Raw genomic sequence first — 26443 nt, 5'->3', positions numbered from 1 at the left:
ATTGCTGTTATTCATCTTAAAATATGAATATGACTAATGGTGATTGGATTGTTTTTAAGCTTTAAAACAATAAAGGAATGAAATTAAAATTGTGAAATCCAGAAGTAATTTACAATTGCAGCTACATTTAATAATTTTTCAGTATTTGTATTCATAGTTTATGAGATTTGTCTTCTGGAAGTGTTGCCAATCTTTCTTTGTTAACTAGTGCATTTTTTTAATGTGCCTTTCTTTTTATCACAGGTTCTGGTAAACGGAGAAGAGTCACAGATGAAAAAGAACTGCGTATTCCTTTGGAATATGGGTAATTGTTTTGCATAAAATATCTTGCAATTTACATGTACTTTACATTTCAGTTGAATATTTAATTTGCACTGTTCCAATCTGCATTGTAAGACACATCATAACTTAATAGAAAAAGTCTCATTATGATCTTGTACCTAACTGTCTCCCTGCACTGCACTTTCATCGTTATTCCTTATTTGACATTCTGATATTGTTTTACCTTGAACTATCTCAATGATCTGTGTTATGAACTGATGAGTGTAAACAGTGTACAAGGCAAAATATTCACTGTATATCAATACATGGGGCAATAATAAATCAATTTCAATTTTCCATGTGATGTTCTTCACTAGCCAAGGAAAATAGTGTTCATGGCATGGATTTCTACTGCAGTGAATCAAAGAGAAGATTACACCAAATGTTAAAAATTAATTCCAGGATTGGCTGACCCCATACGTGCTACACTCTGAGGAGGAAAAAAATTGAAAAGTCTAAGAGGAGTTGTAAAGGATTTTGGGATTTATTGAGGACATGAAAGATGTTATATAAATCTAATTATTTTCATCCACTGAATTGCAATCCTTTTTTTCGAAATCAGTATTGCATGTTATACACTGTGGACCATTGATACAGCTTTTAAATGGCAATACTGATGGTTAAGATTCATTTATGTGATGTATTATACTTTATGTTATACTTTAATCATCCCAGTCTGTTACCATTTTAATAGATATTATAACTAAAGAAATTGTTTAATAGATCAGCTGCCTCGAAGGATATAGCAAACTTAACATCTTGGATCGATGTCAATAGTCAAGGAGATTGACCTGAAGTGTTAAGTTCTCCATTTCAGGTCAATGTCCTTGACTATTGCATTACTGTTATTTAAGTGTGCTTTGTGTACTTTGTTTTTATTTCAGATTTTTGGCTTGAATATATGTTGATTGAAAAGATCATTTTTGGGAAAGCAGGAAAATAAGCCAGCAAAGACTAGTTATTGGTTTGTTGTAATTAATGGGGATGTAGAAAGCTTTAATAATATAAATTAAGGAAAGCTTCCTGAGGCCTATTGACCTTGTAACTGCATTAACGTCATTGCACAAGTAAAGAAGAAAGCTTGGGGATTTTTGTGAAATCATGAAATATCAAAACAGTCTGCACCAGCTGTTGCATTTCTAATAACTTTAAAAAAAAATTGACAAACATTTGAAACATATGAGCAGTTTTTTGGAAACTAGTACAATTGTAGGATAAAACATGTGAATTGTTTTATGTGCCTAACCAAACCTGCAGCCTTGGCTTCCATTATGAACAAACCTAAGCAGTCACCTTGCACTGATGTCATTACGTTAGACATTGTCTCTTAAAGTGAATACGACAATCCAATGATGGTATTTATCTATTATGTAGAACAGTTACATATTGTTCATAATAGTTATCTGTCACCCTTTACATTACCTTACACAGTTGAGTACAATGGATAAAAAGAAAGACTATTGGTGCTAGAAATGTTGGTCAGTATGCAAATTGCTGGAGGAACTTGGGTCAGGCAGGATCTAAGGGGGGAAATGGACAATGGGTGTTTTGGGTTGAGACTCCTCACAATGATTGGCATGGATGTGGTGGGCCGAAGATCCTATTTCTGTGCAACAGCCTGCTATGAAAACACAGAGAAAAGGGATAAGCTTCGATAGTGCTTATACTGAAATATAATAGAGTTTTGCATTCAACTTCTACACGTAGGGCAAAAAAAAGTAATTTATGCATGCTTTGTGCTGGTTGTTATTGTAATTTACAAGATGCTCTTCTATCTTTACATCGCATTAGATTTCTTTACATTTTAAACATTCATTGGTTCTTAAAAGGTTCAAAAAAAGCTTTGCTTCTAAAAAGTAGTAAGATAGGATGGAAGAAGTCTTTTATTTGACAATGGGGATAAGAATGCATGTAGGCCCTATGGCTCCACAAGTTCATGGCTGACCAAGTATTGGCCTCAGTTCCACTTTCCACCCTGTTACTCATAAGCTTCAATTCACCTTCAAAACAAAGATCTAGTAAAAATTACCAGATATTTTCCTCAGTCAGCCAGGTGTATTAATTCCATCAGCACCTATCATCTGAGCTTGGAAAGGTTTTATAAGCTGTCCCAAGAGATAGGCTTCTATGTTCCCAGCGAGGCAGTTTGTTTGCAAACATGAATTTTTGGTTTACTTCCCTGTAATTGTTTTGACATTACAATTTTTTCTCCATGTTGACTAAGTGGTTAGTGATGTGGTAAGAGAATTGGCCAGTAATTTATTAGTTCATGGGAAATTGTTAGTGACTTTTTCATAGCCAAACCAATTCCTGTCTTGCTGCTGCTGAAAGAAATTCCATTCTGATGATGTACATGTGCAAAAGGGGAAGTGGTCAATGTTCAAATATTACTATTCTGTGTGAAGTGTATCTGGCTGCAGCTCCTTGAAGTCTGTGTTAGGTCATCCAGTTGCTGCTCCAGATCCCTTCGGCTTGTACGGAAGAGCGAGGATATAATTGATAAAAGTTACAGAGAAATAGTCATCCTGAAATTGCAGGAGGTGAATAGCTGGGTGACTGTCAGGAGAAATGAAAATAGGCAGTTAGAGCAGAGCACCCCTGTGGCCATTCCCCTCAAAAACAAGTATACCACTTTAGATGCTTTTGTGGGGGATGACATCCTGGGAGAATGCCATGCCGACTGGGTTACAGGCATCAAGCATGGGTCCATGGTGCAGAAGGAAAAGAGAGAGAAGAAGGGAGCGGTAGTGATAGGGGATTCAATAGTGAGAGCAACAGACAGGAGATTCTGTGGATGTGAAGGGGATACCCGGATGGTATGTAGCTTCCCAGGTGCCAGGGTCAGGGATATCTCAGATCGCGTCCACAGCTCTTTGGAGAGGGATGGGGAGCGGCCAGATATCTTAGTACATATTGGTACCAATGACGTAGGAAGGAAAAACAATGAGGTCCTGAAAAAAGAATTTAGAAAGCTAGGTAAAAAGCTGAGAAGCAGGACCTCCAAGGTAGTAATTTCTGGATTGCTGCCTGTGCCACTCGCCAGTGAGGGTAGAAACAGGATGATTTGGCAGATAAATGCATGACTGAGAAGTTGGTGCAGAGGGCAGGGCTTCAGGTTCTTGGATAATTGGGATCTCCTCTGGGGGAGGTATGACCTGTTCGAAAGTGACAGGTTGCACCTGAACCCAAGGGGGACCAATATTCTCGCAGGCACATTTGTTAGAGCTGCTGGGAAAGGTTTAAACTAATTTGGCAGGAAGGTGGGAACCAGAGCGAAGGGACTCAGGAAAGGATGGATGGTAAAAAAAGTAAAGATAGCGTGCATTCAGATTGTCAGGAAGGGCAGGCAGGTGATGGGACTTAGTTGCACCCAACAAACTGAGTATCAAATCATTAGGGATACAGAGTCAGAAAGGACAGCAAATGCGGTACACAAGGTGTTGTATCTAAATACGCATAGTATAAGAAATAAGGTGATTGATCTTGTTGCACTATTACAGATTGCCAGGTATGATGTTGTGGCCATCACTGAATCGTGGCTGAAGGATGGTTGTAGTTGGGAACTGAATGTCCAAGGTTCCATGTTATATCAAAGGAATAGGAAGGTAGGCAGAAGGGGTGCTGTGGCTCTACTGGTAAGGAATGGCATTAAATCAGAAGAAAGATGTGATATAGGATCAGAAGATGTTGAATCCTTGTGAGTTGCGTTAAGAAACTGCAAGGGTAAAAGGACTCTGCTGGCAGTTATATATACGCCTCCCAACAGTGGCTGGGAGGTAGATCACAGATTACAACAGGAAATAGAAAAGGTGAGTCAAAAGGGCAATAATTATGGTAGTCATGGGAGATTTTAACATGCAGGTCGATTGGGGAAAGTCAGGTTGGTAATGGATCTCAGAGAGTGAGTTTGCTGAATGCCTAAGAGATAGCTTTTTAGAGCAGTTTGTCATTGAGCCTACTAGGGGATCAGCTATACTGGATTGGGTGTTATGTAATGAACTGGAGGCGATTAGGGAGCTTAAGGTAAAAGAACCCTCAGGAACCAGTGATCACAATATGATTGAGTTCCACTTGAAGTTTGATAGGGAGAAAGTAAAGTCTAGAGAAGCAGTATTTCAGTGAAGTGAGGGAAATTACAGCGGTATGAGAGAGGAGTAAATTGGAAGGAGCTGCTGGCAGGGATGTCAGCAGAGCAGCAATGGCGTACTTCTCTGGGGAAAACTGAAGAAGGTGCAGGACATGTGTATTCCAAAAGTGAAGAAATACTCAAATGGTAAAATAGTACAACCTTGGCTGACAAGGGAAGTCAAAGTCATTGTAAAAGCAAAAGAAAGGGCATACAACAAAGCAAAAATCAGTGGGAAGATAGAGGAATGGGAAGTTTTTAAAAACTATAGAGAGCAACTAAAAAATCATTAGAAGGAAAAAGATGAATTATGAAAGCAAGCTAGCAAATAATATCAAAGTGGATAGTAAAAGTTTTTTCAAGTATGTTAAAAATAAAAGAGAAATGAGTGTGGATATAGGACTGCTAGACAATGAGGCAGGAGAAATAATAACAGGTCAAGGAGATGGCTGATGAACTAAATGAGTATTTTGCATCAGTCTCCACTGTGGAAGACACTAGCAGAATGCCTGATGTTGTAGTGTGTGAAGGAAGAGAAGTGGGAGCAGTTACTGTTGCAAGAGAGAAGGTGCTCAAAAAGCTGAAAGACCTGAAGGTACATAAGCTACCTGGACCAGAGGAACTGCACCCTTGGGTTCTGAAAGAGGCAGCGTTGGAGGGTTATGGAGGTATTAGAAATGATCTTCTAAAAATCATTGGACTCTGGCATGGTGCCAGAGGGCTGGAAATTTTGCTCATGTTTCTCCACTCTTTAAGAAAGAAGTGAGGCAGCAGAAAGGAAATTATAGACCAGTTAGCCTGACCTCAGTGATTGGGAAGATGTTGGAGTCAATTGTTAAGGATGAAGTGATGGAGTACTTGGTGACACAGGACAAGATAGTACAAAGCCGGCATGTTTTCCTTCAGGGAAAATCCTGCTTGACAAACCTGTTGGAATTCTTTGAGGGGATTGCAAGTAGGATAGATAAAGGGGATACAATGGATGTTTTATATTGGGATGTTTGGAAGGCCTTTGACAAGCTGCCACACGAGGCTGCTTACCAAGTTCACAGCCCATGGTGTTACAGGAAAGTTACTAACGTGGTTAGAGCATTGGCTGATTGGTAGAAGGCAACGAGTGGAAATAAAAAGATCCTTTTTAGGTTGGCTACCAGTGACTTGTGGTGTTCCATGGGGGTCAGTATTGGGACCACTTCTTTTTATGCTGTATATCAATGATTTAAGTGATGGAATAGATGGCTTTGTTGCCAAGTTTGGAGATGATATGAAGATTGGTGGAGGGACAGGTAGTGTTGAGGAAACGAGTAGGATGCAGAAGAACTTGGCCAGATTAGGAGAATGGGCAAGAAAGTGGCAAATGAAATACAATTTGGAAATTGCACTGTCATGCACTTTGGAAGTAGAAATAAATGTGCGGACTATTTTCTAAACGCGGAGAAAATCCAGGAATCTGAGATGCAGAGGAACTTGAGAGCCCTTGTGCAGAACACCCTGAAGGTTAACTTGCAGGTTGAGTCGGTGGTGAGGAAGGCAAATGCCATGTTAGCATTCATTTCAAGAGGCTTAGAATACAAGAGCAAGGATGTGATGCTGAGGCTTTATAAGGCATTGGTGAGGCGTCGCCTTGAGTATTGTGATCAGTTTTAGGCCCCTTAGAAAAGATGTGCTGGCATTGGAGAGGGTCCAGAAGAGGTTCACAAGGATGATTTCAGGAATGAAAGTGTTATCATACGAGGAACGTTTGATGGCTCTGGGTCTGTACTTGGTGGGATTCAGAAGGATGAGGGGGTGATCTCATTGAAACCTTTCGAATGTTGAAAGGCCTAGACAGAGTAGATGTGGAAAGGATGTTTCCTATGGTCGTAGGGTCTAGGACAAGAGGGCAAAGGCTCAGGATAGAGGGGCACCCTTTCAAAATGAAAATGCGGAGAAATTTCTTTAGCCAAAGGGTGGTGAAATTTTTGCCACATGTAGCTGTGGAATCCAGGTCGTTGGGTGTATTTAAGGCAGAGATTGATTGGTTCTTGATTGGACATGGCATCAAAGGTTTCGGGGAGAAGGCCGGCAACTGGGGTTGATGGGGAGATCGGAAAAATGTTCAGCCATGATTGAATGATGGAGCAGACTCGATGGGCCAGATGGCCTAATTCTGCTCCTATGTTTTATGGTCTTATTCCAAAATACTGAAACTTCTTCCAGCTGAGAAAAGCAGAGAAACCATTCTCTGAACAGTTGTCACTTGCACAATTGGAATGGATTTTTTTTGTTGTTGTTTAGGTGGCAGAGAGAAACACGAATTAAGACTGTTGGTGGCCGTCTTCAGGGAGAGGTGATTTATTATGCTCCTTGTGGGAAGAAACTTCGTCAGTATCCTGAAGTGATAAAGGTAATCACTGCATTCAGGTATTCAGAATATCCACAGGAGTGGCATGGCAATGTTTGTCACTCTTCTTTTAAAAAAAAAATAAAATAAAATAAAAAAAAATACACTAGTGAATATATGACCAGGAATGTAAAAGTTTTTCACTGTTTCTTCTTTTGCATGTATTTCGAACATAGAAATTTACAGCACATTACTGGCCCTTCGGCCTACAATGATGTGCTGACTGTGTAACCTACTCAAGAGTATTTCTAATATTTTATTTATAATATATTTCAGAAATAAATTTTATTCATATTAAAAAAAATCCAAGATCTTGTTAAACCTCAAATGACTTCACTTAGTTTATAAATAACATAGGCAAGATTTAAAGAAATTATTGAATTTTGCTTGCTACAGTTCCTGAGGAGACTTTGCATTGCACAGTGGGGAGAAAGTTAAAAAGAAACAAGCCAGGGCAGTCGGGACGTTCTGCATGCCACAGTTCCCAAGAAGAAGTTGGATTGTGCATAATTAGGCAGTTGAAAAGAGCCAATAAAAAGAAGTTAGGTTTTAACAGAGCGATCTATTGTGTGAGTGAGCCAGTGTTAGAGTGGGCAGCTCAGGCTTTGGCAAGGAGAGGCGAAGGCTGTCAGTAGATATTCCTGTTTATTTCTTCTTTCTTATTGCATAGTTAGAGCAGTGAGGATAGACAATAGGTGCAGGAGTAGGCCATTCGGCCCTTCGAGCCAGCACCGCCATTCACTGTGATCATGGCTGATCATCCACAATCAGTATCCAGTTCCTGCCTTATCCCCATAACCTTTGATTCCGCTATCTTTAAGAGCTCTATCCATCTCTTTTTTGAAAGCATCCAGAGACTTGGCCTCCACAGCCTTCTGGGGCAGAGCATTCCATATGTCCACCACTCTCTGGGTGAAAAACTTTTTCCTCAACTCCGTTCTAAATGGCCTACCCCTAATTCTGAAAACTGTGGCCTCTGGTTCTGGACTCGCCCATCAGCGGGAACATGCTTTCTGCCTCCAGCATGTCCAATCCCTTAATAATCTTATATGTTTCAATAAGATCCCCTCTCAGCCTTCTAAGGTCGCTCCAATCTTTCGACATATGACAGTCTCGCCATCCCGGGAATTAACCTTGTGAACCTACGCTGCACTCCCTCAATAGCAAGAATGTCCCTCCTCAAATTTAGAGACCAAAGCTGCACACTGTACTCCAGGTGTGGTCTCACCAGGGCCTTGTACAGCTGCAGAAGGACCTCTTTGCTCTTATACTCAATTTCCCTTGTTATGAAGGCCAGCATGCCATTAGCTTTCTTCACTGCCTGCTGTACTTGCATGTTTGCTTTCAGTGACTGATGTACAAGAACACCTAGATCTTGTTGTGCTTCCCCTTTTCCTAACTTGACTCCATTTAGATAATAATGTGCCTTCCTGTTCTTACCACCAAAGTGGATAACCTCACATTTATCCACAGTAAACTGCATCTGCCATGCATCTGCCCACTCACCCAGCCTGTCCAAGTCACCCTGCATTCTCATAACGTCCTCCCCACATTTCACACTGCCACCCAGCTTTGTGTCATAGGCAAATTTGCTAATGTTACTTTTGATTCCCTCATCTAAATCATTAATATATACTGTAAACAGCTGCGGTCCGAGCACTGAATCCCGCGGTACCCCACAAGGGACCCGTTAATTGCTACTCTTTGTTTTCTGTCAACCAGCCAATTTTCAATCCATGTCAGTACTCTGCCCCCAATACCATGTGCCCTAATTTTGCCTACTAATCTCCTATGTGGGACTTTATCAAAGGCTTTCTGAAAGTCCAGGTACACTACATCCACTGGCTCTCCCTTGTCCATTTTCATAGTTACATCCTCAAAAAAATTCCAGAAGATTAGTCAAGCACGATTTCCCCTTCGTAAATCCATGCTGACTCGGACCAATCCTGTCACTACTATCCAGATGTGTCGTAATTTCATCTTTTATAATTGACTCCAGCATCTTTCCCACCACCGACGTCAGGCTAACCGGTCTATAATTCCCTGTTTTCTCTCTTCCTCCCTTCTTGAAGAGAGGGACAACATTAGCCAGCCTCCAATCCACAGGAACTGATCCTGAATCTATAGAACATTGGAAAATGATTACCAATGCGTCCATGATTTCTAAAGCCACCTCCTTAAGTACCCTGGGATGCAGACCATCAGGTCCCGGGGACTTATCAGCCTTCAGACCCAACAGCCTATCCAACACCACTTCCTGCCTAATATAAATTTTCTTCAATTCATCCATTACCCTAGGTCCTTTGGCCACTATTACATCTGGGAGATTGTTTGTGTCTTCCCTAGTGAAGACAGATCCAAAGTACCTGTTCAACTCGTCTGCCATTTCCTGTTCCCCATAATGATTTCACCTGCTTCTGTCTTCAAGGGCCCAATTTTGGTCCTAACAATTTTTTTTCCCTTTTCACATACCTAAAGAAGCTTTTACTATCCTCCTTTATATTCTTGGCTAGTTTACCTTCGTACCTCATTTTCTCTCCACGTATTGCCTTTTTAGTTACCTTCTGTTGCTCTATAAAATTTTCCCAATCCTCCGGCTTCCCACTCATCTTTGCTATGTTATACTTCTCTTTTATTTTTATACTATCCATTACTTCCCTTGTCAACCACGGCCTCCTGTTAATCCCCTTAGGATCTTTCTTCCTCTTTGGAATGAACTGATCCTGCACCTTCCGCATTATTCCCAGAAACACTTGCCATTGCTGTTCCACTGTCATCCCTGCTAGGATATTGTTCCATTGAACTTTGGCCAGCTCCTCCCTCATAGCACCATAGTTCCCTTTGTTCAACTGTAATACTGACACTTCCGAGTTTCCCTTCTCCCTCTCAAATTGTAGATTAAAACTTATCATATTATGGTCACTACCTCCTAATGGCTCCTTTACCTCATGGTCCCTGATCAAATCCAGTTCATTGCACGACACTAAATCTAGAATTGCATTCTCTCTGGTAGGCTCCAGTACAAGCTGTTCTAAGAATCCATCTCGGAGGGACTGCACAAACTCTCTTTCATGGGGTCCAGTACCAACCTGATTCCTCCAGTCTACGTGCAGTTGAAGTCCCTCATAACAACTGTAGCATTACCTTTACTATATGCCAATTTTAACTCTTGATTCAACTTGCACCCTACATCCAGACTACTGTTTGCGGGGCCTGTAGATAACTCCTATGAGGGTCTTTCTACCCTTAGAATTTCTCAGTTCTATCCATTCTGACTCTACGCCTCCTGATTCTGTGTCCCCCCTCGCAAGGGACTGAATATCATTCCTCACCAACAGAGCCACCCCACCCTCTCTGCCCATCAGTCTGTCCTTTCGATAGGACGTATACCCTTGAATATTCATTTCCCAGGCCCTGTCCACTTGAAGCCATGTCTCTGTTATTCCCACAACATCATACTTACCAATTTCCAACTGTGCCTCAAGCTCGTCCACTTTACTTCTTATACTCTGTGCATTCATGTATAATACTTTTAATTCATTACTCCCTCACCTTTCATATCAATTCCTATTTCACTTGGCCATACTGTACGATCCCTTCTTGAGCTTTCTGCTCTGTTGATTCTGCTGTCATTCTTAACTTTTCTCATTCTCACTTTCCCTTTATCTCCATCCTTATATTTCCAGTTCGTCCCCTCCCCCCCCCCCCACTACTTAGTTTAAACACACCCGTGTTGCAGAGGCAAACCTGCCTGCCAGATGTCAGGAAGGATAGTGAGATGCTGCTCTTGTGTGATGTGGAAAGGCAGGGAGACGTCCAGTGTCCCTGATGACCCCAGCGAGTGCGTCCAGCTGCAGCTGCTTTCGGACTGTGTAAGGAGGCTGAGGAGTTGATCAACAAGACACACAGGGAAGTATACACCCAAGGTGCAGTACACTGGTAACTGCATGACCGTCAGGAGGGGGAAAGGGGATAGGGCCAGTGAAGAGGTGTGTGCAGGATTCCGTGATTTTAGGTTGAGTCGGTGGTGAGGAAGGCAAATACAATATTAATTGTATCTGCCCTGACGAAGGGTCTCAGCCTGAAATGTCGACTGTACCTCTTCCTAGAGATGCTGCCTGGCCTATTGCGTTCACCAGCAACTTTGTGTGTTGCTTGAATTTCCAGCATCTGCAGAATTCCTGTTGTTTACAATATTAATATTTGTTTCAAGAGGACGAGAATATAAGAGCAAGGTTGTAACGTTGAGGCTTTTTTTAGCCATTGGCCAGACTGCAGTGGAGTATTAGGAGCAGTTTTGGGCCCTTGCCTAAGAAAAGACGTGCTGGCATTGGAGAGGGTCCAGAGAAGTTCACAAGAATGATTCCAAGAATGAAAAGGTTAACTCTTGAGAATTTGGCTCTGGGCCTTGCTGGAGTTTAGAAGAATGCAGTGGGGTGAGGGATCTCACTGAAACCTATCAAATAGTGAATTTGGATGAAGAGAGGATATATCTTCTAGTGGAAGAGTCTAGGACCAGAAGACACAGCCTCAGAATAGATGCCTGTCCATTTTGAACAGAAGTGAGGTATTTCTTTAGCCATAGGGTAGTGAATCTGTGGAATCTATTGCCCACAATCAGCTGTAGAAGTCATACCCTCTCACTTATAAAGCAGCATAATATTAATGATGTATTCATTATAATTTCCCAGAAAATACTGTTTTACAGTGAGGATAATTTTAGTTTCTTCCTTGAATGTGCTGGTTTTAATTCTTATAATGCTCATGTCTGACATTTTTTAAATAAAACCGCTTAAAAATTGAATCATTAATACAGGGAATTCACTGGCTGATTTACTTACATCAACTTAAATTACATTTGCATCATCCTGTAAATATTTGTATAAAATAAACAATGATTCTATTATTTATTTTTGTCCCTTTTTCTGCAGTATCTTGCAAGGAATGGAATAACAGACATTACAAGGGACAACTTCAGCTTCAGTTCAAAAATGAATATTGGTGACTTCTATGAAGCCAGAGATGGGCCTCAGGTAATGTTGCAAATATTAGATATTCTCGTCAGTTGAAACTAAGAGTCTGTGTGTTTCATAGTGAGGGACTGAGGGTATGAGGAAGATCTGTGGTTAAACCTCAAGTTTATGTATATTTTACCATGCAGAGTAAGATATTCAGATGTAGATTATAGCTGTGAACTAAAGGTGGAGAAAATTGCTCAGGCTTCCATGAATGCATGAGAGAAGAGAGTTGTGTTTAGTTGAATTTCCGTTGATGGTATTTAAGCTAAATTAAAAGCAAATTTCTTATCAGAATAAGGTAAAAGAAGGTGATTGGTTCAATAAATACTCCTAATATGAACCTGTCTGATGGAACAAGGGACAAAAGAGTGCAGGTGTCGGATCTCAGAGCAACAAATGGCCTGATGGAGGCACCCAGCACATCAAACAGCATCTTTGTAGGGGTGAAGAAACTGATGATGATTTGGGTTGGAACCCTGAGTGAGGACTTAAAGTGAAGTGGACTGAGGAAGAGTGAATGGGCAGATCGAGCCAAGTTGGGGGGCGGCGGGGGAAGGTGGGTTTGGATTTGGAAAACAATGGCAGATGGGTGATAGATCTAGGCAGATTAAAATAAAAAACAGGAGGAGATGGGTGAAGATGCAGACGTCCAGGAGGATCATACGCAAGAACACAAAGATTGCCATCATGGCAACCTGATAATGGAATGCTTACAACCAGAAGCAGGAAGGGAATGGGGTTGATCGGGGATTAAATTGGTGGGTGAAATATGTAGGTTGTAGTTTTATGGAATTAGAAGAGGGAGGGTGACAGAAATGTGTGGTGGGGAGTATGGGAAAGGGGGCAAAAATGGAAAGATGGTATATGCTGAAATCTGAAGCAAAAAGCAAGCTGGTGGAGGAACTTGGTGGGTCTTGCACCATGACTGAGAACAGAGGAGAAGGGTAGCCAGAATAAGGGGAGAGAAGGTGTGGTGGGGCTGGTAGGCGGATTAAGGTGAAGCAAGGGCTGATGGGCAGATGGAGCCAGGTGGGAGAAGAGAGGCTGGGAGACAGGCCTGCCGTGATAGACAGAGACTGTCAAAGAAGGAAGCAAAAAGGCCAACAGCTGGGGGGAGGGGAGGGAGAAGGTAGAACAGACTTGGAGGGTTATAGTTGGAGACATGAACAAATACTGGACCCTAATAGCTAGGGATAGTAATAAGTGGAACCAGGTAAAAAAGGGCTGGTGAGCATCTGAATCCAGGTACAGAAGAGGATAGGGGATCTTATGAAAAAATTGGTTGACAGGTGAATGTAACCAGTTGGGGGAGGGGATAAAACTGAGTGAAGTGAGCTGGGGGCATATGGAAAAACAAGTGGGAGGACTAAAGTGGGTCAAAGATTTGGAGGTCAGGTAGTGGTCAGGGGGGTAAGGATATCCTGAAATTGGAAAATGTAGTGTTTATAGCATTGGATTGTAGACTACCCAGGCAGAATATGAGCTGATGTTCTTCTAGTTTGTGTCTGGCCTCACCCTTTCTGTGGAGAATGCTGATGCTGGCAGATTGGTTTGGGAATAGGAATGAAATAAAATCAAGCAAGTTGGAAATATCCAGTGTGACTTACAGTATATGAAAAGAGAAACAGTAAATCTTTCAGGCATAGATTATCTGAAATAATGAAGTGAAAATATTGTGGGACAAACAATATGAAATACATATATATAGAAAATGCTTATAACATGAAATTGTTAACCTTCTGCATTTAAAAATGCTGAGTTGTAGTTTGCCTAGTGGGAAGATAAGTTAATATTCCCCCGTTGGGGTTTAATTCTAGCACAAGTTAATTTATGAGATTATTTTGAAAAAATTATGAAATACTGCTTAAATTCACCCATGAACATGGTGAGCTTGAATTTAACATTCAAAGAAGGTGTAGCTCAGACTAATGTTTAAGAAAAGTTTGCATTTATTTCAGGGTATGCAGTGGTGTCATTTAAAAAATGAGGAAATAATGCCTAAAATAAAGGCTATGGAAGGACGGAGAGGTCGCCCACCAAATCCAGAAAAACGTGCTCGAGATGAGTCAAAAATGAAGCGTAGGAAAGGCAGGCCTCCAAATATCGCAAGGCCAGACTTACAAAAGAATTGTGATGCAAAATTGTTGCGGAAACTGGAAGCCCAAGGTAAACCTGTACAAATTACTAGTTTTGCATCTTATTATGTAATACAAGTTACTTAATGCATTGAATTTTTTAAATTAAATGTGTGTGCAGCCTATGCCAGGAAAGCAGCAGAATTAAAGATGATGCAGAAACTTGAAAAGCAGGCACTGGCACAAAGAGCTAAGGAAGCTAGAAAACAACAAGGTAAGTACTGATGGGAATGGATTGAATTTTAGATATTCCACAAAAATATTTAAATTTTGGATTGTTTAGATCAGCTGAATTTACTGAACAAATATTCTTTCCAGCAATAATGGCGGCAGAAGAAAAACGGAAACAAAAGGAGCAGCTAAAGATGATGAGACAGCAGGTACTCTCCTATGTGTGTCATTTGCTGCTTTGAAGATTGCCAGTTTCACAACCTTGTGTGTTTTCTTAGGATATTTGGTCTTGTTTACATTTTCGGTCTATGCACATTTGCTCTGTGCGGTATTAATCAATGTCTTGTAGACTATGTATTGGAAAATATTGTGAAGTATAATTTTATTCTACACTTTTGCTGGCGGTTGTTAATTCCAGGTCATCTTGTATATCTACTGTTATGTGTACAGCTGATTATATTGGTGTCATATGTGTAATTATAGAAGTAAGTTGTCTTTTGGTTCCCTAACTCTATATCTATATCTAACTTATTTGTACGTATTCTGTTTTTGGGTTGCTTTGACACTCCTCGCTGTTTTTTGCGGACCTGTATTGGCCTCTGTTTAAGCAATTTCATAGTGACAATTTTATCTTCAAATCTCTGCAACATTTTTCTGCAGTGCACCTTCGTAATCTCCTTCAGTATACAATGACTTGATAAAGAAGTTTTCCTCAAGGAAGTATTTGCTTGTCCCTCATGTTACTCCCTCTATCACTGCCATCTGAGGCTTCAACTGCCAAGATGCTAAGCTTCAGTAGTCTTGACTTAATCTCTTCGGCCAGTTATAACCAATTTTCCAAAAGATCCAAATTCATGTTATGAACATCCCCATTGTTTGTCACCAATTGTTGATGCACTTTGGAATATATAAAAGTGCTTTGTGTTCAAAATGTGAATTTCAAATCTTTGAAGGATAGAAAACTATTCATTTGAGTAGGATTGTTACAGCATTATATAAAATGTTTTTCTGAGTCAGGCTGCAGCTGAACCTGACCTGTTCCATTGTGGGGTTTTTTTTGAGCATAAAAGTAGGTGACTACAAAAAAGTAATGAACAAACACAAAGTAATTAAAGTGATTAATATGACAGGATTACTGCATGGCTGAGATGTATTGCTGTTGTAACAGTTACATATTCCAGTTCAAATATAATTACTGGAAAATATTATTCAGCTTTGTCTTTTTGCAGTGCACCTCTGGACTTAAGGCAGTAGTTTCGAAGAAAAATACATTAATAATAAATGTTTTTCAGGAATGGACTAACAATTCTGGGGCATTGAAAGATAAAATATTCACTGAAAACCTATTACTAAATTTTTTTAACACACACTGTATTGTGTAATTATGTTATCAGTGTATAATTAGGTAATTCATTTTGATCAGAATATCAGAAAAGTAGTCATTGCAGAAATGTAGAGTTGTTCTTGTTAAATGAGCATTAATTCAAATTGATTGTGCAGATCTAGAAGTTAGTTGCTCAAAGGCAGTTTCAGTATGATTTGTACTTTGGCTACCTGAGTGCCATTTCCAGTGAAGGCAATTTACATTGTTCTGATCTTCAAAACTATGGCCTCTGGAGGTGCTACTCAGATTCACAGGTAAACAAAGAAATGTTCCTATAAGTGTGTGTTCCATTATATTTACAGTATAATACTGGCTGTAATGATGACATCTTTGTTAATTTTTTATGAACTAATTTTATTAATATTCCTTCTGTATATTGGCAGGAAAAAATCAGAAGAATTCAGCAAATTAGAATGGAGAAGGAACTGAGAGCTCAACAAATTCTAGAGGTAGAAACGCAATGGGTTTTATTTTGCATGTTAATATAAAATACATTATATGATGTGATGTCTAGATTGTTCAGTTTTGTTTTGTGTTTTAGTGTATGTGTGTGTGTTGTGTAAGGGCTATTCCAGAAACTAATACATAAGGTAACATTTCTTGCCAATGTTAATGTATGTAGAATCAAAAATAACTAAAGGAAGGCAAACATAAGCAGTGAAATGCAGAAATATGATAACTTACAGCATTAGGGAATTATAATTCTTTTGCCAAAAGGAGCATTTGGTGAAAGATTTAACTTAAGTACAACTCCATTCTCAAGTTGTAAGAAACTGGATCCCTCACCAAAAAGCCAGCAATGGAGGATTCATTTTTAGGATTTTCAGTAACTTGAATACCTCATTTTACCACATTTTTGTTCAACCTTTTACTGTGGATTTGCAGTATCTGCTTAAATCATTAGAAGCTTATTCAGTTATCTCCTCTACAAAATAATTTTGCTGTTGCTTAATTATTTGAAAACATATTTCTCTCACATTTGTTTCCACATGGTGAAGTTTGTAAATCTTATTATCCAAATGCTTGGCAGTGTTTCTCTTGATTAAATCTCCAAGGACCAACTTCATGTTTAAAAAAAATAATTATCATTCTACTTGTGTTTGGGCTTGCCTAACTGGTGTCTCTGTTCACAATTCAGATATTTAAACAATGCAAATTATGTGGTTTCAGTTTTTTTAAATTAAGGGTCCCAATTATCCAAAATATTGAAAACTGTTCTTCCACAGAAGGTAGAATTCTCATTTTCCTTGTTTGTTTTCTAACATGGTTTGTTGAAGTGACACATGTTAAAATTTCTGAAAATTGATATCTAAAGGTGATAAATCCCAGTTTCCTAATAAATTAACAAAATTTCCACTTCGAAGCTCTGGTTTTAGAATAGAATGTGAAGTAAGTTCTTGCAGGGATGTCTAATATTTTGTGAACAGCTTTAGCATTATACCTAACTTAATTTGAGAACTGCATTTTTCTTAACATTGTTTCATTGATTTATAGTCATTTAAGTAAAACAAATAATGAACATAGAACATAGAATAGTACAGCACAGTACAAGCCCTTCGGCCCACAATGTTGTGCCGACCCTCAAGCCCTGCCTCCCATATAAGCCCCCACCTTAGATTCCTCCATATACCTGTCTAGTAGTCTGTTAAACTTCACTAGTGTATCTGCCTCCACCACTGACTCAGGCAGTGCATTCCACGCACCAACCACTCTCTGAATAAAAAAAACCTTCCTCTAATATCCCCCTTGAACTTCCCACCCCTTACCTTAAAGCCATGTCCTCTTGTATTGAGCAGTGGTGCCCTGGGGAAGAGGTGCTGGCTATCCACTCTATCTATTCCTCTTATTATCTTGTACACCTCTATCATGTCTGCTCTCTTCCTCCTCCTCTCCAAAGAGTAAAGCCCTAGCTCCCTTAATCTCTGATCATAATGCATACTTTCTAAACCAGGCAGCATCCTGGTAAATCTCCTCTGTACACTTTCCAATACTTCCACATCCTTCCTGTAGTGAGGTGACCAGAACTGGACACAGTACTCCAAGTGTGGCCTAACCAGAGTTTTATAGAGCTGCATCATTACATCGCGACTCTTAAACTCTATCCCTCGACTTATGAAACCTAACACCCCATAAGCTTTCTTAACTACCCTATCCACCTGTGAGGCAGTTTTCAGGGATCTGTGGACATGTACCCTGAGATCCCTCTGCTCCTCCACACTACCAAGTATCCTGCCATTTACTTTGTACTCTGCCTTGGAATTTGTCCTTCCAAAGTGTACCACCTCACACTTCTCCAGGTTGAACTCCATCTGCCACTTCTCAGCCCACTTCTGCATCTTATCAATGTCTCTCTGCAACCTTTGACAATCCTCTACACTATCTACAACACCACCCACCTTTGTGTCGTCTGCAAACTTGCCAACCCACCCTTCTACCCCCACATCCAGGTCGTTAATAAAAATCACAGAAAGTAGAGGTCCCAGAACAGATCCTTGTGGGACACCACTAGTCACAATCCTCCAATCTGAATGTACTCCCTCTACCACCACCCTCTGCCTTCTGCAGGCAAGCCAATTCTGAATCCACCTGGCCAAACTTCCCTGGATCCCATGCTTTCTGACTTTCCGAATAAGCCTACCATGTGGAACCTTGTCAAATGCCTTACTAAAATCCATATAGATCACATCCACTGCACTACCCTCATCTATATGCCTGGTCACCACCTCAAAGAACTCTATCAGGCTTGTTAGACATGATCTGCCCTTCACAAAGCCATGCTGACTGTCCCTGATCAGACCATGATTCTCTAAATGCCTATAGATCCTATCTCTAAGAATCTTTTCCAACAGCTTTCCCACCACAAACGTAAGGCTCACTGGTCTATAATTACCCGGACTATCCCTACTACCTTTTTTGAACAAGGGAACAACATTCACCTCCCTCCAATCCTCCCTCCAATCCTCTGGTACCATTCCCATGGACAACAGCCAGGAATAATGTTGATGAGTGAGCAGGCTTTCTTTGATTTGCTGATAATTGAAAGACTGGTTTGGAAAGTAAAGGAGGATTGAATTCTTTCAATTCATTTTTCTTTTTTTGTCTTGTTATTTTGCCTGTTACTTTTGGTGTATGTACTATATATTTAAATCATTTAGATGTGTAGCTTGTCATTTAGCTATAATGTGAATTGATGATTTCTCAAGGCTATGTGAAATGTTTTTTCAAGTTGCATGAAACATGCTTTGTCTAGCTTTTAAGGAATTCAAATAATTTTTATTTTTCAATAGAAGGCAATTGTTTGTTCATCGGATTCCTTGCTTTAATGAAAATGTGAATCACCCTGTTTCAAAGTACCAGCATGTTCCTTGGCTCAAAGATGTGTTATTGCCCTAATTTTGGAAGGCAATAGTTGCAAATAGATTCACTGTTATCTACCATTTTAACATGGAATCAAGCCTGTTACTGTTTGCCAAAGGCTGTAGTATCTTTCAAGGGTAATTTTTTTGGGTTCCCCATTACTGTGAATTCAGCACTGGCCCATCTGCTTTTAAATTGGCAAATTGGTTTATTATTGTCAAATGTAATGAGGAACTGTGACAAAAGCTCATGTTTCATGTTGTTCATACAGACCAATTTATTGCAACAGTACATTGAGGTACTCCAAGGGAAAACAATAAGAGTGCAGGCTAAAGTGTTAGAAGGAAGATGCAGTGTATGTCGTCAATAAGGTGCAAGACCATATGGTAGGCTATGAAGTCAAGAATCCATCTTGTTGTATTCAGGAATTCAATCTGCCTTGAGCCTGATGGTATCCTAGACAGGCTTTTATACCCCATGTCTGATGGGAGAGGGGTGAAGTGTGAACCTTCGGGGTGGGTGGGGTCTTTGCCAACTGCTGTACCGAGGCAGCGAGAAGAGTCCATAATGGGGAGGCTGGTTTCCATGATGTGCTGAGCTCAAGTAACCACTATGTTACATGGAGGTTTCTTGCAAGAGGAACTAATCGTTGTTGTGCTCCTTTGTCAAATTAGCCTTCCTTTAATGTTGCCACTTTGCTTAAATAAAAGTATTAACAGCCATGTCTTATTGTCGAAAGTAAAGGGAGCAGCACTGTAGCGTGAGGTTAGTGTATGTTTTATAATGCCAGCGATAAAAGGTCAAGTTCTTCCACTGTCTGTAAGTAATTTGTACATGCTCCAGTTTATTCCCACATTCAAAGACGTATGAGGTTAGGTTAGTAAGTTGTAGGCATGCTATGTTGGCACTGGAAGAATGGAGACACTTGTGGGATGCCCCCAGTAAAAACTCTTGACTGTGTCGGTCATTGATGCAAAAAAAAAGCATTTCACTGTACAGTACTGTGGAAAAAAAAGTCTTGCACAGCTAGGGTGTGTGAGACTAGGATGCCTAAGACTTCTGGCACAGTACTGTAGTTGTTGATGTGGAGCAGAGAGCGAGTTTGTAAATCTGTCAGGAGCAAAGGATGTTGGGAATGGTGAGGGTGGAGCACTACCGGGGAGGTGTGGGACAGGTAGCAGAGAAAGAGTGCCTGGTCGGGGGGGGGGGGGGTGGCGAGGGTGCAGACACATCCAGCCCCGAGACTCGAGGCAAGGTCATTTGATTATGAGCAATTGGTTTATTGATCATTTCAGAATGTCTGTCTAGTGCTTCCTGTTCCCTCCTCTCTCCCTTCCCCTTTTCCCAGTCATGATTCCCCTCTCCCCACCCGCTTTCCATTCTCGGTCCACAAGAGAGACCCATATCAGAATCGGGTTTGCCATACTTCTGCATCACTCATCTGTCATGAAAATCGTTGTTATTTTGCGACAGCAGTAGAGTGCAATACACACTGTAAAATTACCAGTGGCATAATTTACATATTACTACTTAACTATTTATGGTTCTATTACTATTTATTATTTATGAAGCAACTGTAACGAAAACCAATTTCCCTCGGGATTAATAAAGTATGACTATGACTGTTACGCAAAAGTTTTAGGCACCCTAGCTATAAATATGTGCGCAAGACTTTTGCACATTATTGTACATATGCCAAATAAAGCTAATCTTTTATCTTATAAAGTTTGCCAGAGTCCAGGGTTTGTAACAAAATAAAAGGCCCCTACTTTAGCAGAATGCATTTTCTGCAATGCTGCTTTTAAACAATGATTATCAATTCTGTGTTATTTTTTTAAAAAAAGCAGCTATTTGTGATCAAATTTTAAAACATGAATAAATAACCGTGCATAAATGTTTTAGCCCCTTTAATCTGTGCAAATTATTACTCCTGAATTTGTAGTTGTCAGTTTGCAGCATCTTTTTACATGCAGAAAAATGGCAACCCCGACACAGCTAAATGCTAAAGTATGGAAATTATTTTGGTTTATATCCCACTCCCTGGAGATGTATTGTTGCAATGTACACAGAACCAATGCAATTTGACATGAAGCCAAGTTGTTTTCTATGCATTGTTTACTGTGTTAAAGCTGTTTAAGATGCTTTAGCATTGTGTAAGGGTTAACCATGATTCTTAAATCTACAGTACTGTGCAAAAATCTTCAGTGCATGTAAAAAACATCTGTAAGGCGAAGATGCTTTCAAAAATAATGGAAGAATTTTATTTAATGAACTTTTTATGAACTTTAAAGTTAACTTTCCTTTGCCTTTAAAACTGCATCATTTATCTTGGGTTACTTTGTTGTGCAGTTTTATAAGAGAGTCAGATGGTAGGTTGTTCCAAGCATCTTGGAGAATTTACCATACTTCTACACACTTTGCCTGTCTTACTTGCCTCTGTCACTCAAGGTAATCACTGACAGCCTTGATGATATTGAGATCAGGACTCTCTGGAGGCAATACATCTGTTACAGAACTCTTTGTTCTCCTTTTTGCTAAAGATTGTTCTTTATGACCTTGGCTGTGTGTTTGGGGTCATTGTTCTGCTGCAGTATGAAATTGGGACCAATCAGATGCCTGTCTGATGGTATTGTGTGATGGTTGATAATCTGTTTGTACTTCTCAGCATTGAGGATTCCATTAATTTTGACCAGATCATCAACTCCATTTGCAAAAATGCAGGCCTGAACCTGCAGGAGACCTCTGTCATTTGGCTGCAGACACTCATCCAGCTCTTCTTCAGACTGCCCCCTGTTTGAGCCAAAAATTTCAATTTTTTGACATATCAGTCTGGAGCACTTGCTGCCATTGTTCAGCACTCCAGTCCTTGTGTTTCCGTGCACATGTGAATCTCTTGGCTTTGTTTCAACTTTGGAGGAATTGCATTTTGGCAGTAACTCTTCCTGAAAGACAACTACTGACTTGAAGGAGGCTGAAGCAGGAGGCAGTTTGTCCATAGAAGAGCTGGTGATCTCTGCATAGATAAGTATCTGCAGCCAACAGTGGAGCTCAGAGGAGTTTTCCTGCAAGTTCGGGTTGCATTTCTGCAAATGGAATTGGTGATCTGGTCAGAATTAATGGATTCCTCAATGTTGAAAAGTGCAAACAGATTCTCATCCATGGGAGGTATCTGATTGATACAAACTTCATCCTGCAGGATGACAGTGACCCCCAAACACATGACCAATGCCATAAAGACCTACAGTATCTTCAATGAAAAGAAAAACAAGGTGTTCTGCAACAGATGGTCTGGCCTCCACAGAGCCCAGATGCAACATCGTCAAGGCTGTCTGGGATTACCTGGAGAGACAGAAGCAAGCGAGACAGCCAAAGTCTGCAGAAGAACTGTGGCAGGTTCTCCAAGATGCTTGGAACAATCTACCAGCCAATTTTTTTTATAAAACTGCACAGCAATATACTTAAGAAAATTTATGCAGTTTTAAAGGTCATAATAAATATTGATTTGATTTAGTGTTTTACTGTTTACTGGACTTTATAGTATTTTTTGATATTTAAAAACATTTCATTTCATTATCTTTAAAACCATCTTTGCTTTACAATTTTTTTTACAAGTACCTAAGACTTTTATACAGTACTGCATGTTGTACAGTACTGTATGTTGAGTATAGATGTGGAATAACAGTTCTGACCCATAAGGTATTAATTTTGTAAGTGTGCAGTGTCATCTTTATTCAGTGTTTAGCCTAAATAATCTTGCTTTTTGTGAAATCACTTTTATAATCTTTACTCAGTTACAAATTATAATGACTTTTCTGGATTTCTGTCTGAGAATTCCTCAGTCTGATTGACTGCTTAGTCTGCTTGTAGTTTTACCTTTGCTAGTTGCTGTAAATGATGGGGTTAGTTCAAGGTTATACTAGACTTGGGCAGTAAACGTTCTGGAACCTGATAAGTATTTGTGGGCACTTTTTTTCCAAAGTTATTCCTTTGCTGCCAACTACAAAATTTGGGCCACTTAAAAATTTGTCCATCCACTCTTTGTTAACCCAAAGCACTATCGATGTGTTAGTCACAGTATTTATTATAATGTATTTCAGTAATTGTGCAAATGTATTGTTGGAAGATAAATGCAAGTAATAGTTTATAACACTTTTTTGTAAATTTGCTATTGCAGCAAAATTTGGGTTTTAAACCTGATGATATAAGGTACCTCATCAATTTTGTGTGCTGGTGGAGTCAGAGTTATGTTGCACAAAGCAGGCTCTTTGGCTCAACCCATACGTGCCAACCTGAGCTAGACCCATTTGACTGCAATTGGCCCATATCCCTCTAAACCAGGGATTCCCAACCTGGGGTCTATGGACCCCTCGGTTGATGGTAAGGGTCTATAACATAAAAAAGGTTGAGAACCCCTGCATCCATGTAGCTGACCAAATGTCTTTCACATGCTATAATGATACCCTCCACTACCACTTCCTCTTGTAGCTCAAGAGGAAAAACTTGCCCCTTGGGTTCACTTTAAATCTTTCCCCTCTCGCCAGAACCCTATGCCTCCAGTTTTATCTGGGGTAAAGCACTTAGGCTATATAACCTATCTATGCCCATCATAAATCTTGATAAGGTTGCTTTTCAACTTCCTTCATTCCAGGGAAAACAGTCCCAGTTTGTATGATATCACTTTGTAACTCATTCCTTCCATCCTTGTGAATCTTTTCTGCACCCTCACTAGCTGAATTGCATTCTTTCTTGTAGCATAGAGACAAGTCTCACCAAGATCTTGTACTCAATGCCTCAATCAAGCACTGCAAGCTGCTATATTCCGTCTTCACCACCCTGCCTAATTGTGTCATCATGTATATTGAGAACAATATACATGTACCCTTGTGTCTCTGTGTCTCTCCCCAGCTTACCATTCACTGTGTAGGCCTTGCTCTGATTTAACTTCTCTGACTTCTTGAAAACTTGCTAACTGACTCTCCCAATTGGCCTTTGCAAATTCCTGTCCAATAACAGGAGCAAAATACAGTGGATTCCAGTTAACTGGGCCATCAGTTAATCAGGGCAGCCACTTATTTGGGACAGCACTTAAAGAGTGAAAACTAATTGAGAAAGTAGCTGGGATTCCTTTCATTTATTTGGGACGCTGTTGATTAATTGGGGCAGGAAGCTGTTGCCGAACAGGTTCTAACTAGTGTCATCCACGTGTACTTGTGTGGCCATGAGATGGCTATACTGTCCTTCAAGCAAATAGCTTTAAAATAGCATCAATTGTGTGTATTTGTCTTCAAAAGCAGTGATTTTTGTCACTGATAGTTGGCAAGAGATGAGCAGTAAGACAACTTAGAACTGATTTACTCACTGCAGTTTCAGGCATTCAGGCTTGGAGATACAGGTGTCCCCGCTTTTTGAACATTCGCTTTACAAAGCCTTGCTGTTATGAAAGACCTGCATTAGTTACCTGTTTTTGCTAACAGAAGGTGTTTTCACTGTTACGAAAAAAGGCAGCGCGCACCCCGAACAGCCAACCTCCTCCTCCGGAACTTCATTCTAGCTGGCATTGCTTAAACACGTGCCTGTGAGCAGCCATTGGCAAGATGAGTTCTAAGGTATCGGAAAAGCCTAAAAGAACTCGTAAGGGTGTTACACAGCGAAAAATTAGACATAATTAAGCTTTCCGATCTGGTGAACTAAGTAAGGACAAAGTGAGTTTGGCTTGTGGAAGTTGACGAAGATGATGCTGAAGAAGTTTTGGCATCCCATGACCAAGAACTGATAGATGAAGAGATGATGCAATTGGAAGAGGAAAGGATACAATCGAAACAGAATGCAGTAGCGAACGGACTGAAAGTGAAGTTGTCCAGGAACTGAACGTGAAGCAACTGCATAAGATTTTCGCTGCAATGATTGCAGAAAAGTACGACTTTAATTTTGAAAGGGTACGTTGGTTTAGGGCATACTTGCAAGATGGTTTGAGTGCTTACAAAGAACTGTATGATAGAAAAATGCACGAGGCTAAGCCGTCAAGCATACTGTCGTTTTTCAAGCCTTCCACATCAACCACAGCAGATGACAAGCCTCGACCTTCGACATCGAGGCAGGCAGAGATAGAGACAATAAAGTATAAGGGCAGTCCATTATCTACATTAGAAGTTTGAGCTGATTTTGTTTATTTACAGTCAAAAGAATGTGACATGGATAAATTCCTCTGTCATTAGTATTTGGAGCTAATTCAGTTTTATAATACTGTAATAGTATTGGTAGTGTTCTAACTTGTTCTGTATTTCATTTAAATACATAATTTGTTGCTCAGTTTGTCTTTTTAAAATGCCTTTTTAGTTACTTCCATGAAGCTTCAGCTAATTGGGGCAGCCTCTTAATTGTGTGAAAATGTACAGGTGCTGATGTGCCCCAGTTAACCGGAATCCACTGTACTTTTGTTTTGATAATCTGTGGTTGCTGCAAAGAACCAGTTTGCTAAAGTGTTTGAATATGACTGTGCGAAATAAAATCATAGTGATTGCGTGGGCATGTTGGTTATTTAATTGTGCAAGGTTTTGAGATTATGATTTAAAATAAATCACAAATAAAAGAAGATGGCAATGATAATAGTTAACAAAAAATAAATATGTTCTAAATTTTATTTTCTTCAAGACGTTGTGGAATAATTTCAAAGATCAAGTTCTAAAACTAGATGGCATGCTTTAAGGTGAGAGGGGAGTTCAAAGGAGATGTGCCTGGGAAGTTTTTTTTTTACACAGGTGCCTGCAATGTACTGCTGGGTAGTGGTGGTGGAAGATAATATAGAGGCATTTAAAAGTCTCTTAGACACACGTATGCAGAGAATGGTGGGTCATGGACAGGCAGAAGGGATTAGGTGTTATTAGGTTCATTAGTTTGACACAATATAGGGAGCCAAGGGACTTGTGCTCTTCTGTTCGATATTAAGCAAATGTACACTATGGGCAATTTTTATGGGTAAGTTAGAACCTTAACTCTGTTTTATAGGCATTGAGTTCTTCCCATAACACAGTTCTGTCTTTACCTGAAAGTCTTAGTGTATGTTGTGGAATCTTGTGTGGTGAACAGACTTTCTTAAATAAAAGGCATTCTTTTTGCTTGTTGAATTGAATATGGCACAGTATAGCCTCTAGAGCCACCGTCTCACATCTCCAGTAACCAGTATTCAATTTTGACCTCTATTGCTTTTTTTTTGGGTGTTGGAATGTTTTCACAGTGACTGTGTGGGTTTCCACCGAGTGTTCTGGTCTCCTTCCACATCCTCAAGACATGCAGCTTTGTAGGTAAATTGTACCTGTTTGTAAACTAGTGCTAAATTGGGGCTGGGGGTGGGTGTGGAGTTCAAAGTAAATTTTATTATCTCAGTACATATGTGTCACCATATACAATGCTGAGATTCATTTTCCTGCAGGCATACTCAGCAAACCTATAGAATAGTAACTATAACTGGATCAATGAAAGATCAACCAGAGTGCGGAAGACAACAAAGTGTGCAAATGCAAATATAAATAAATAGCAATAAATAATGAT

General features: G+C 40.0%; 1 protein-coding gene across 13 annotated transcripts in view; it reads left to right on the top strand.

The window, feature by feature from the left end:
- The window catches only part of baz2ba (bromodomain adjacent to zinc finger domain, 2Ba), a 252745-nt gene that overhangs the window by 138017 nt on the left and 88285 nt on the right, over window positions 1-26443 (top strand). For all 13 annotated transcript variants that reach the window (XM_072261994.1, XM_072261996.1, XM_072262004.1 and 10 more), the window contains 7 exons: window positions 244-304; window positions 6725-6833; window positions 11762-11863; window positions 13807-14014; window positions 14105-14197; window positions 14302-14363; window positions 15922-15987. In XM_072261994.1, coding sequence (XP_072118095.1) covers window positions 244-304; window positions 6725-6833; window positions 11762-11863; window positions 13807-14014; window positions 14105-14197; window positions 14302-14363; window positions 15922-15987 — 701 coding nt within the window. The remainder of the gene's footprint in view (window positions 1-243; window positions 305-6724; window positions 6834-11761; window positions 11864-13806; window positions 14015-14104; window positions 14198-14301; window positions 14364-15921; window positions 15988-26443) is intronic.

This window comes from Mobula birostris, chromosome 6 (assembly GCF_030028105.1).
Source record: "Mobula birostris isolate sMobBir1 chromosome 6, sMobBir1.hap1, whole genome shotgun sequence".
Lineage (NCBI taxonomy): Eukaryota > Metazoa > Chordata > Chondrichthyes > Myliobatiformes > Myliobatidae > Mobula > Mobula birostris.
The sequence above is the reverse complement of the archived record's forward strand: the minus strand, read 5'-3'. Positions and strand labels throughout refer to the sequence as shown.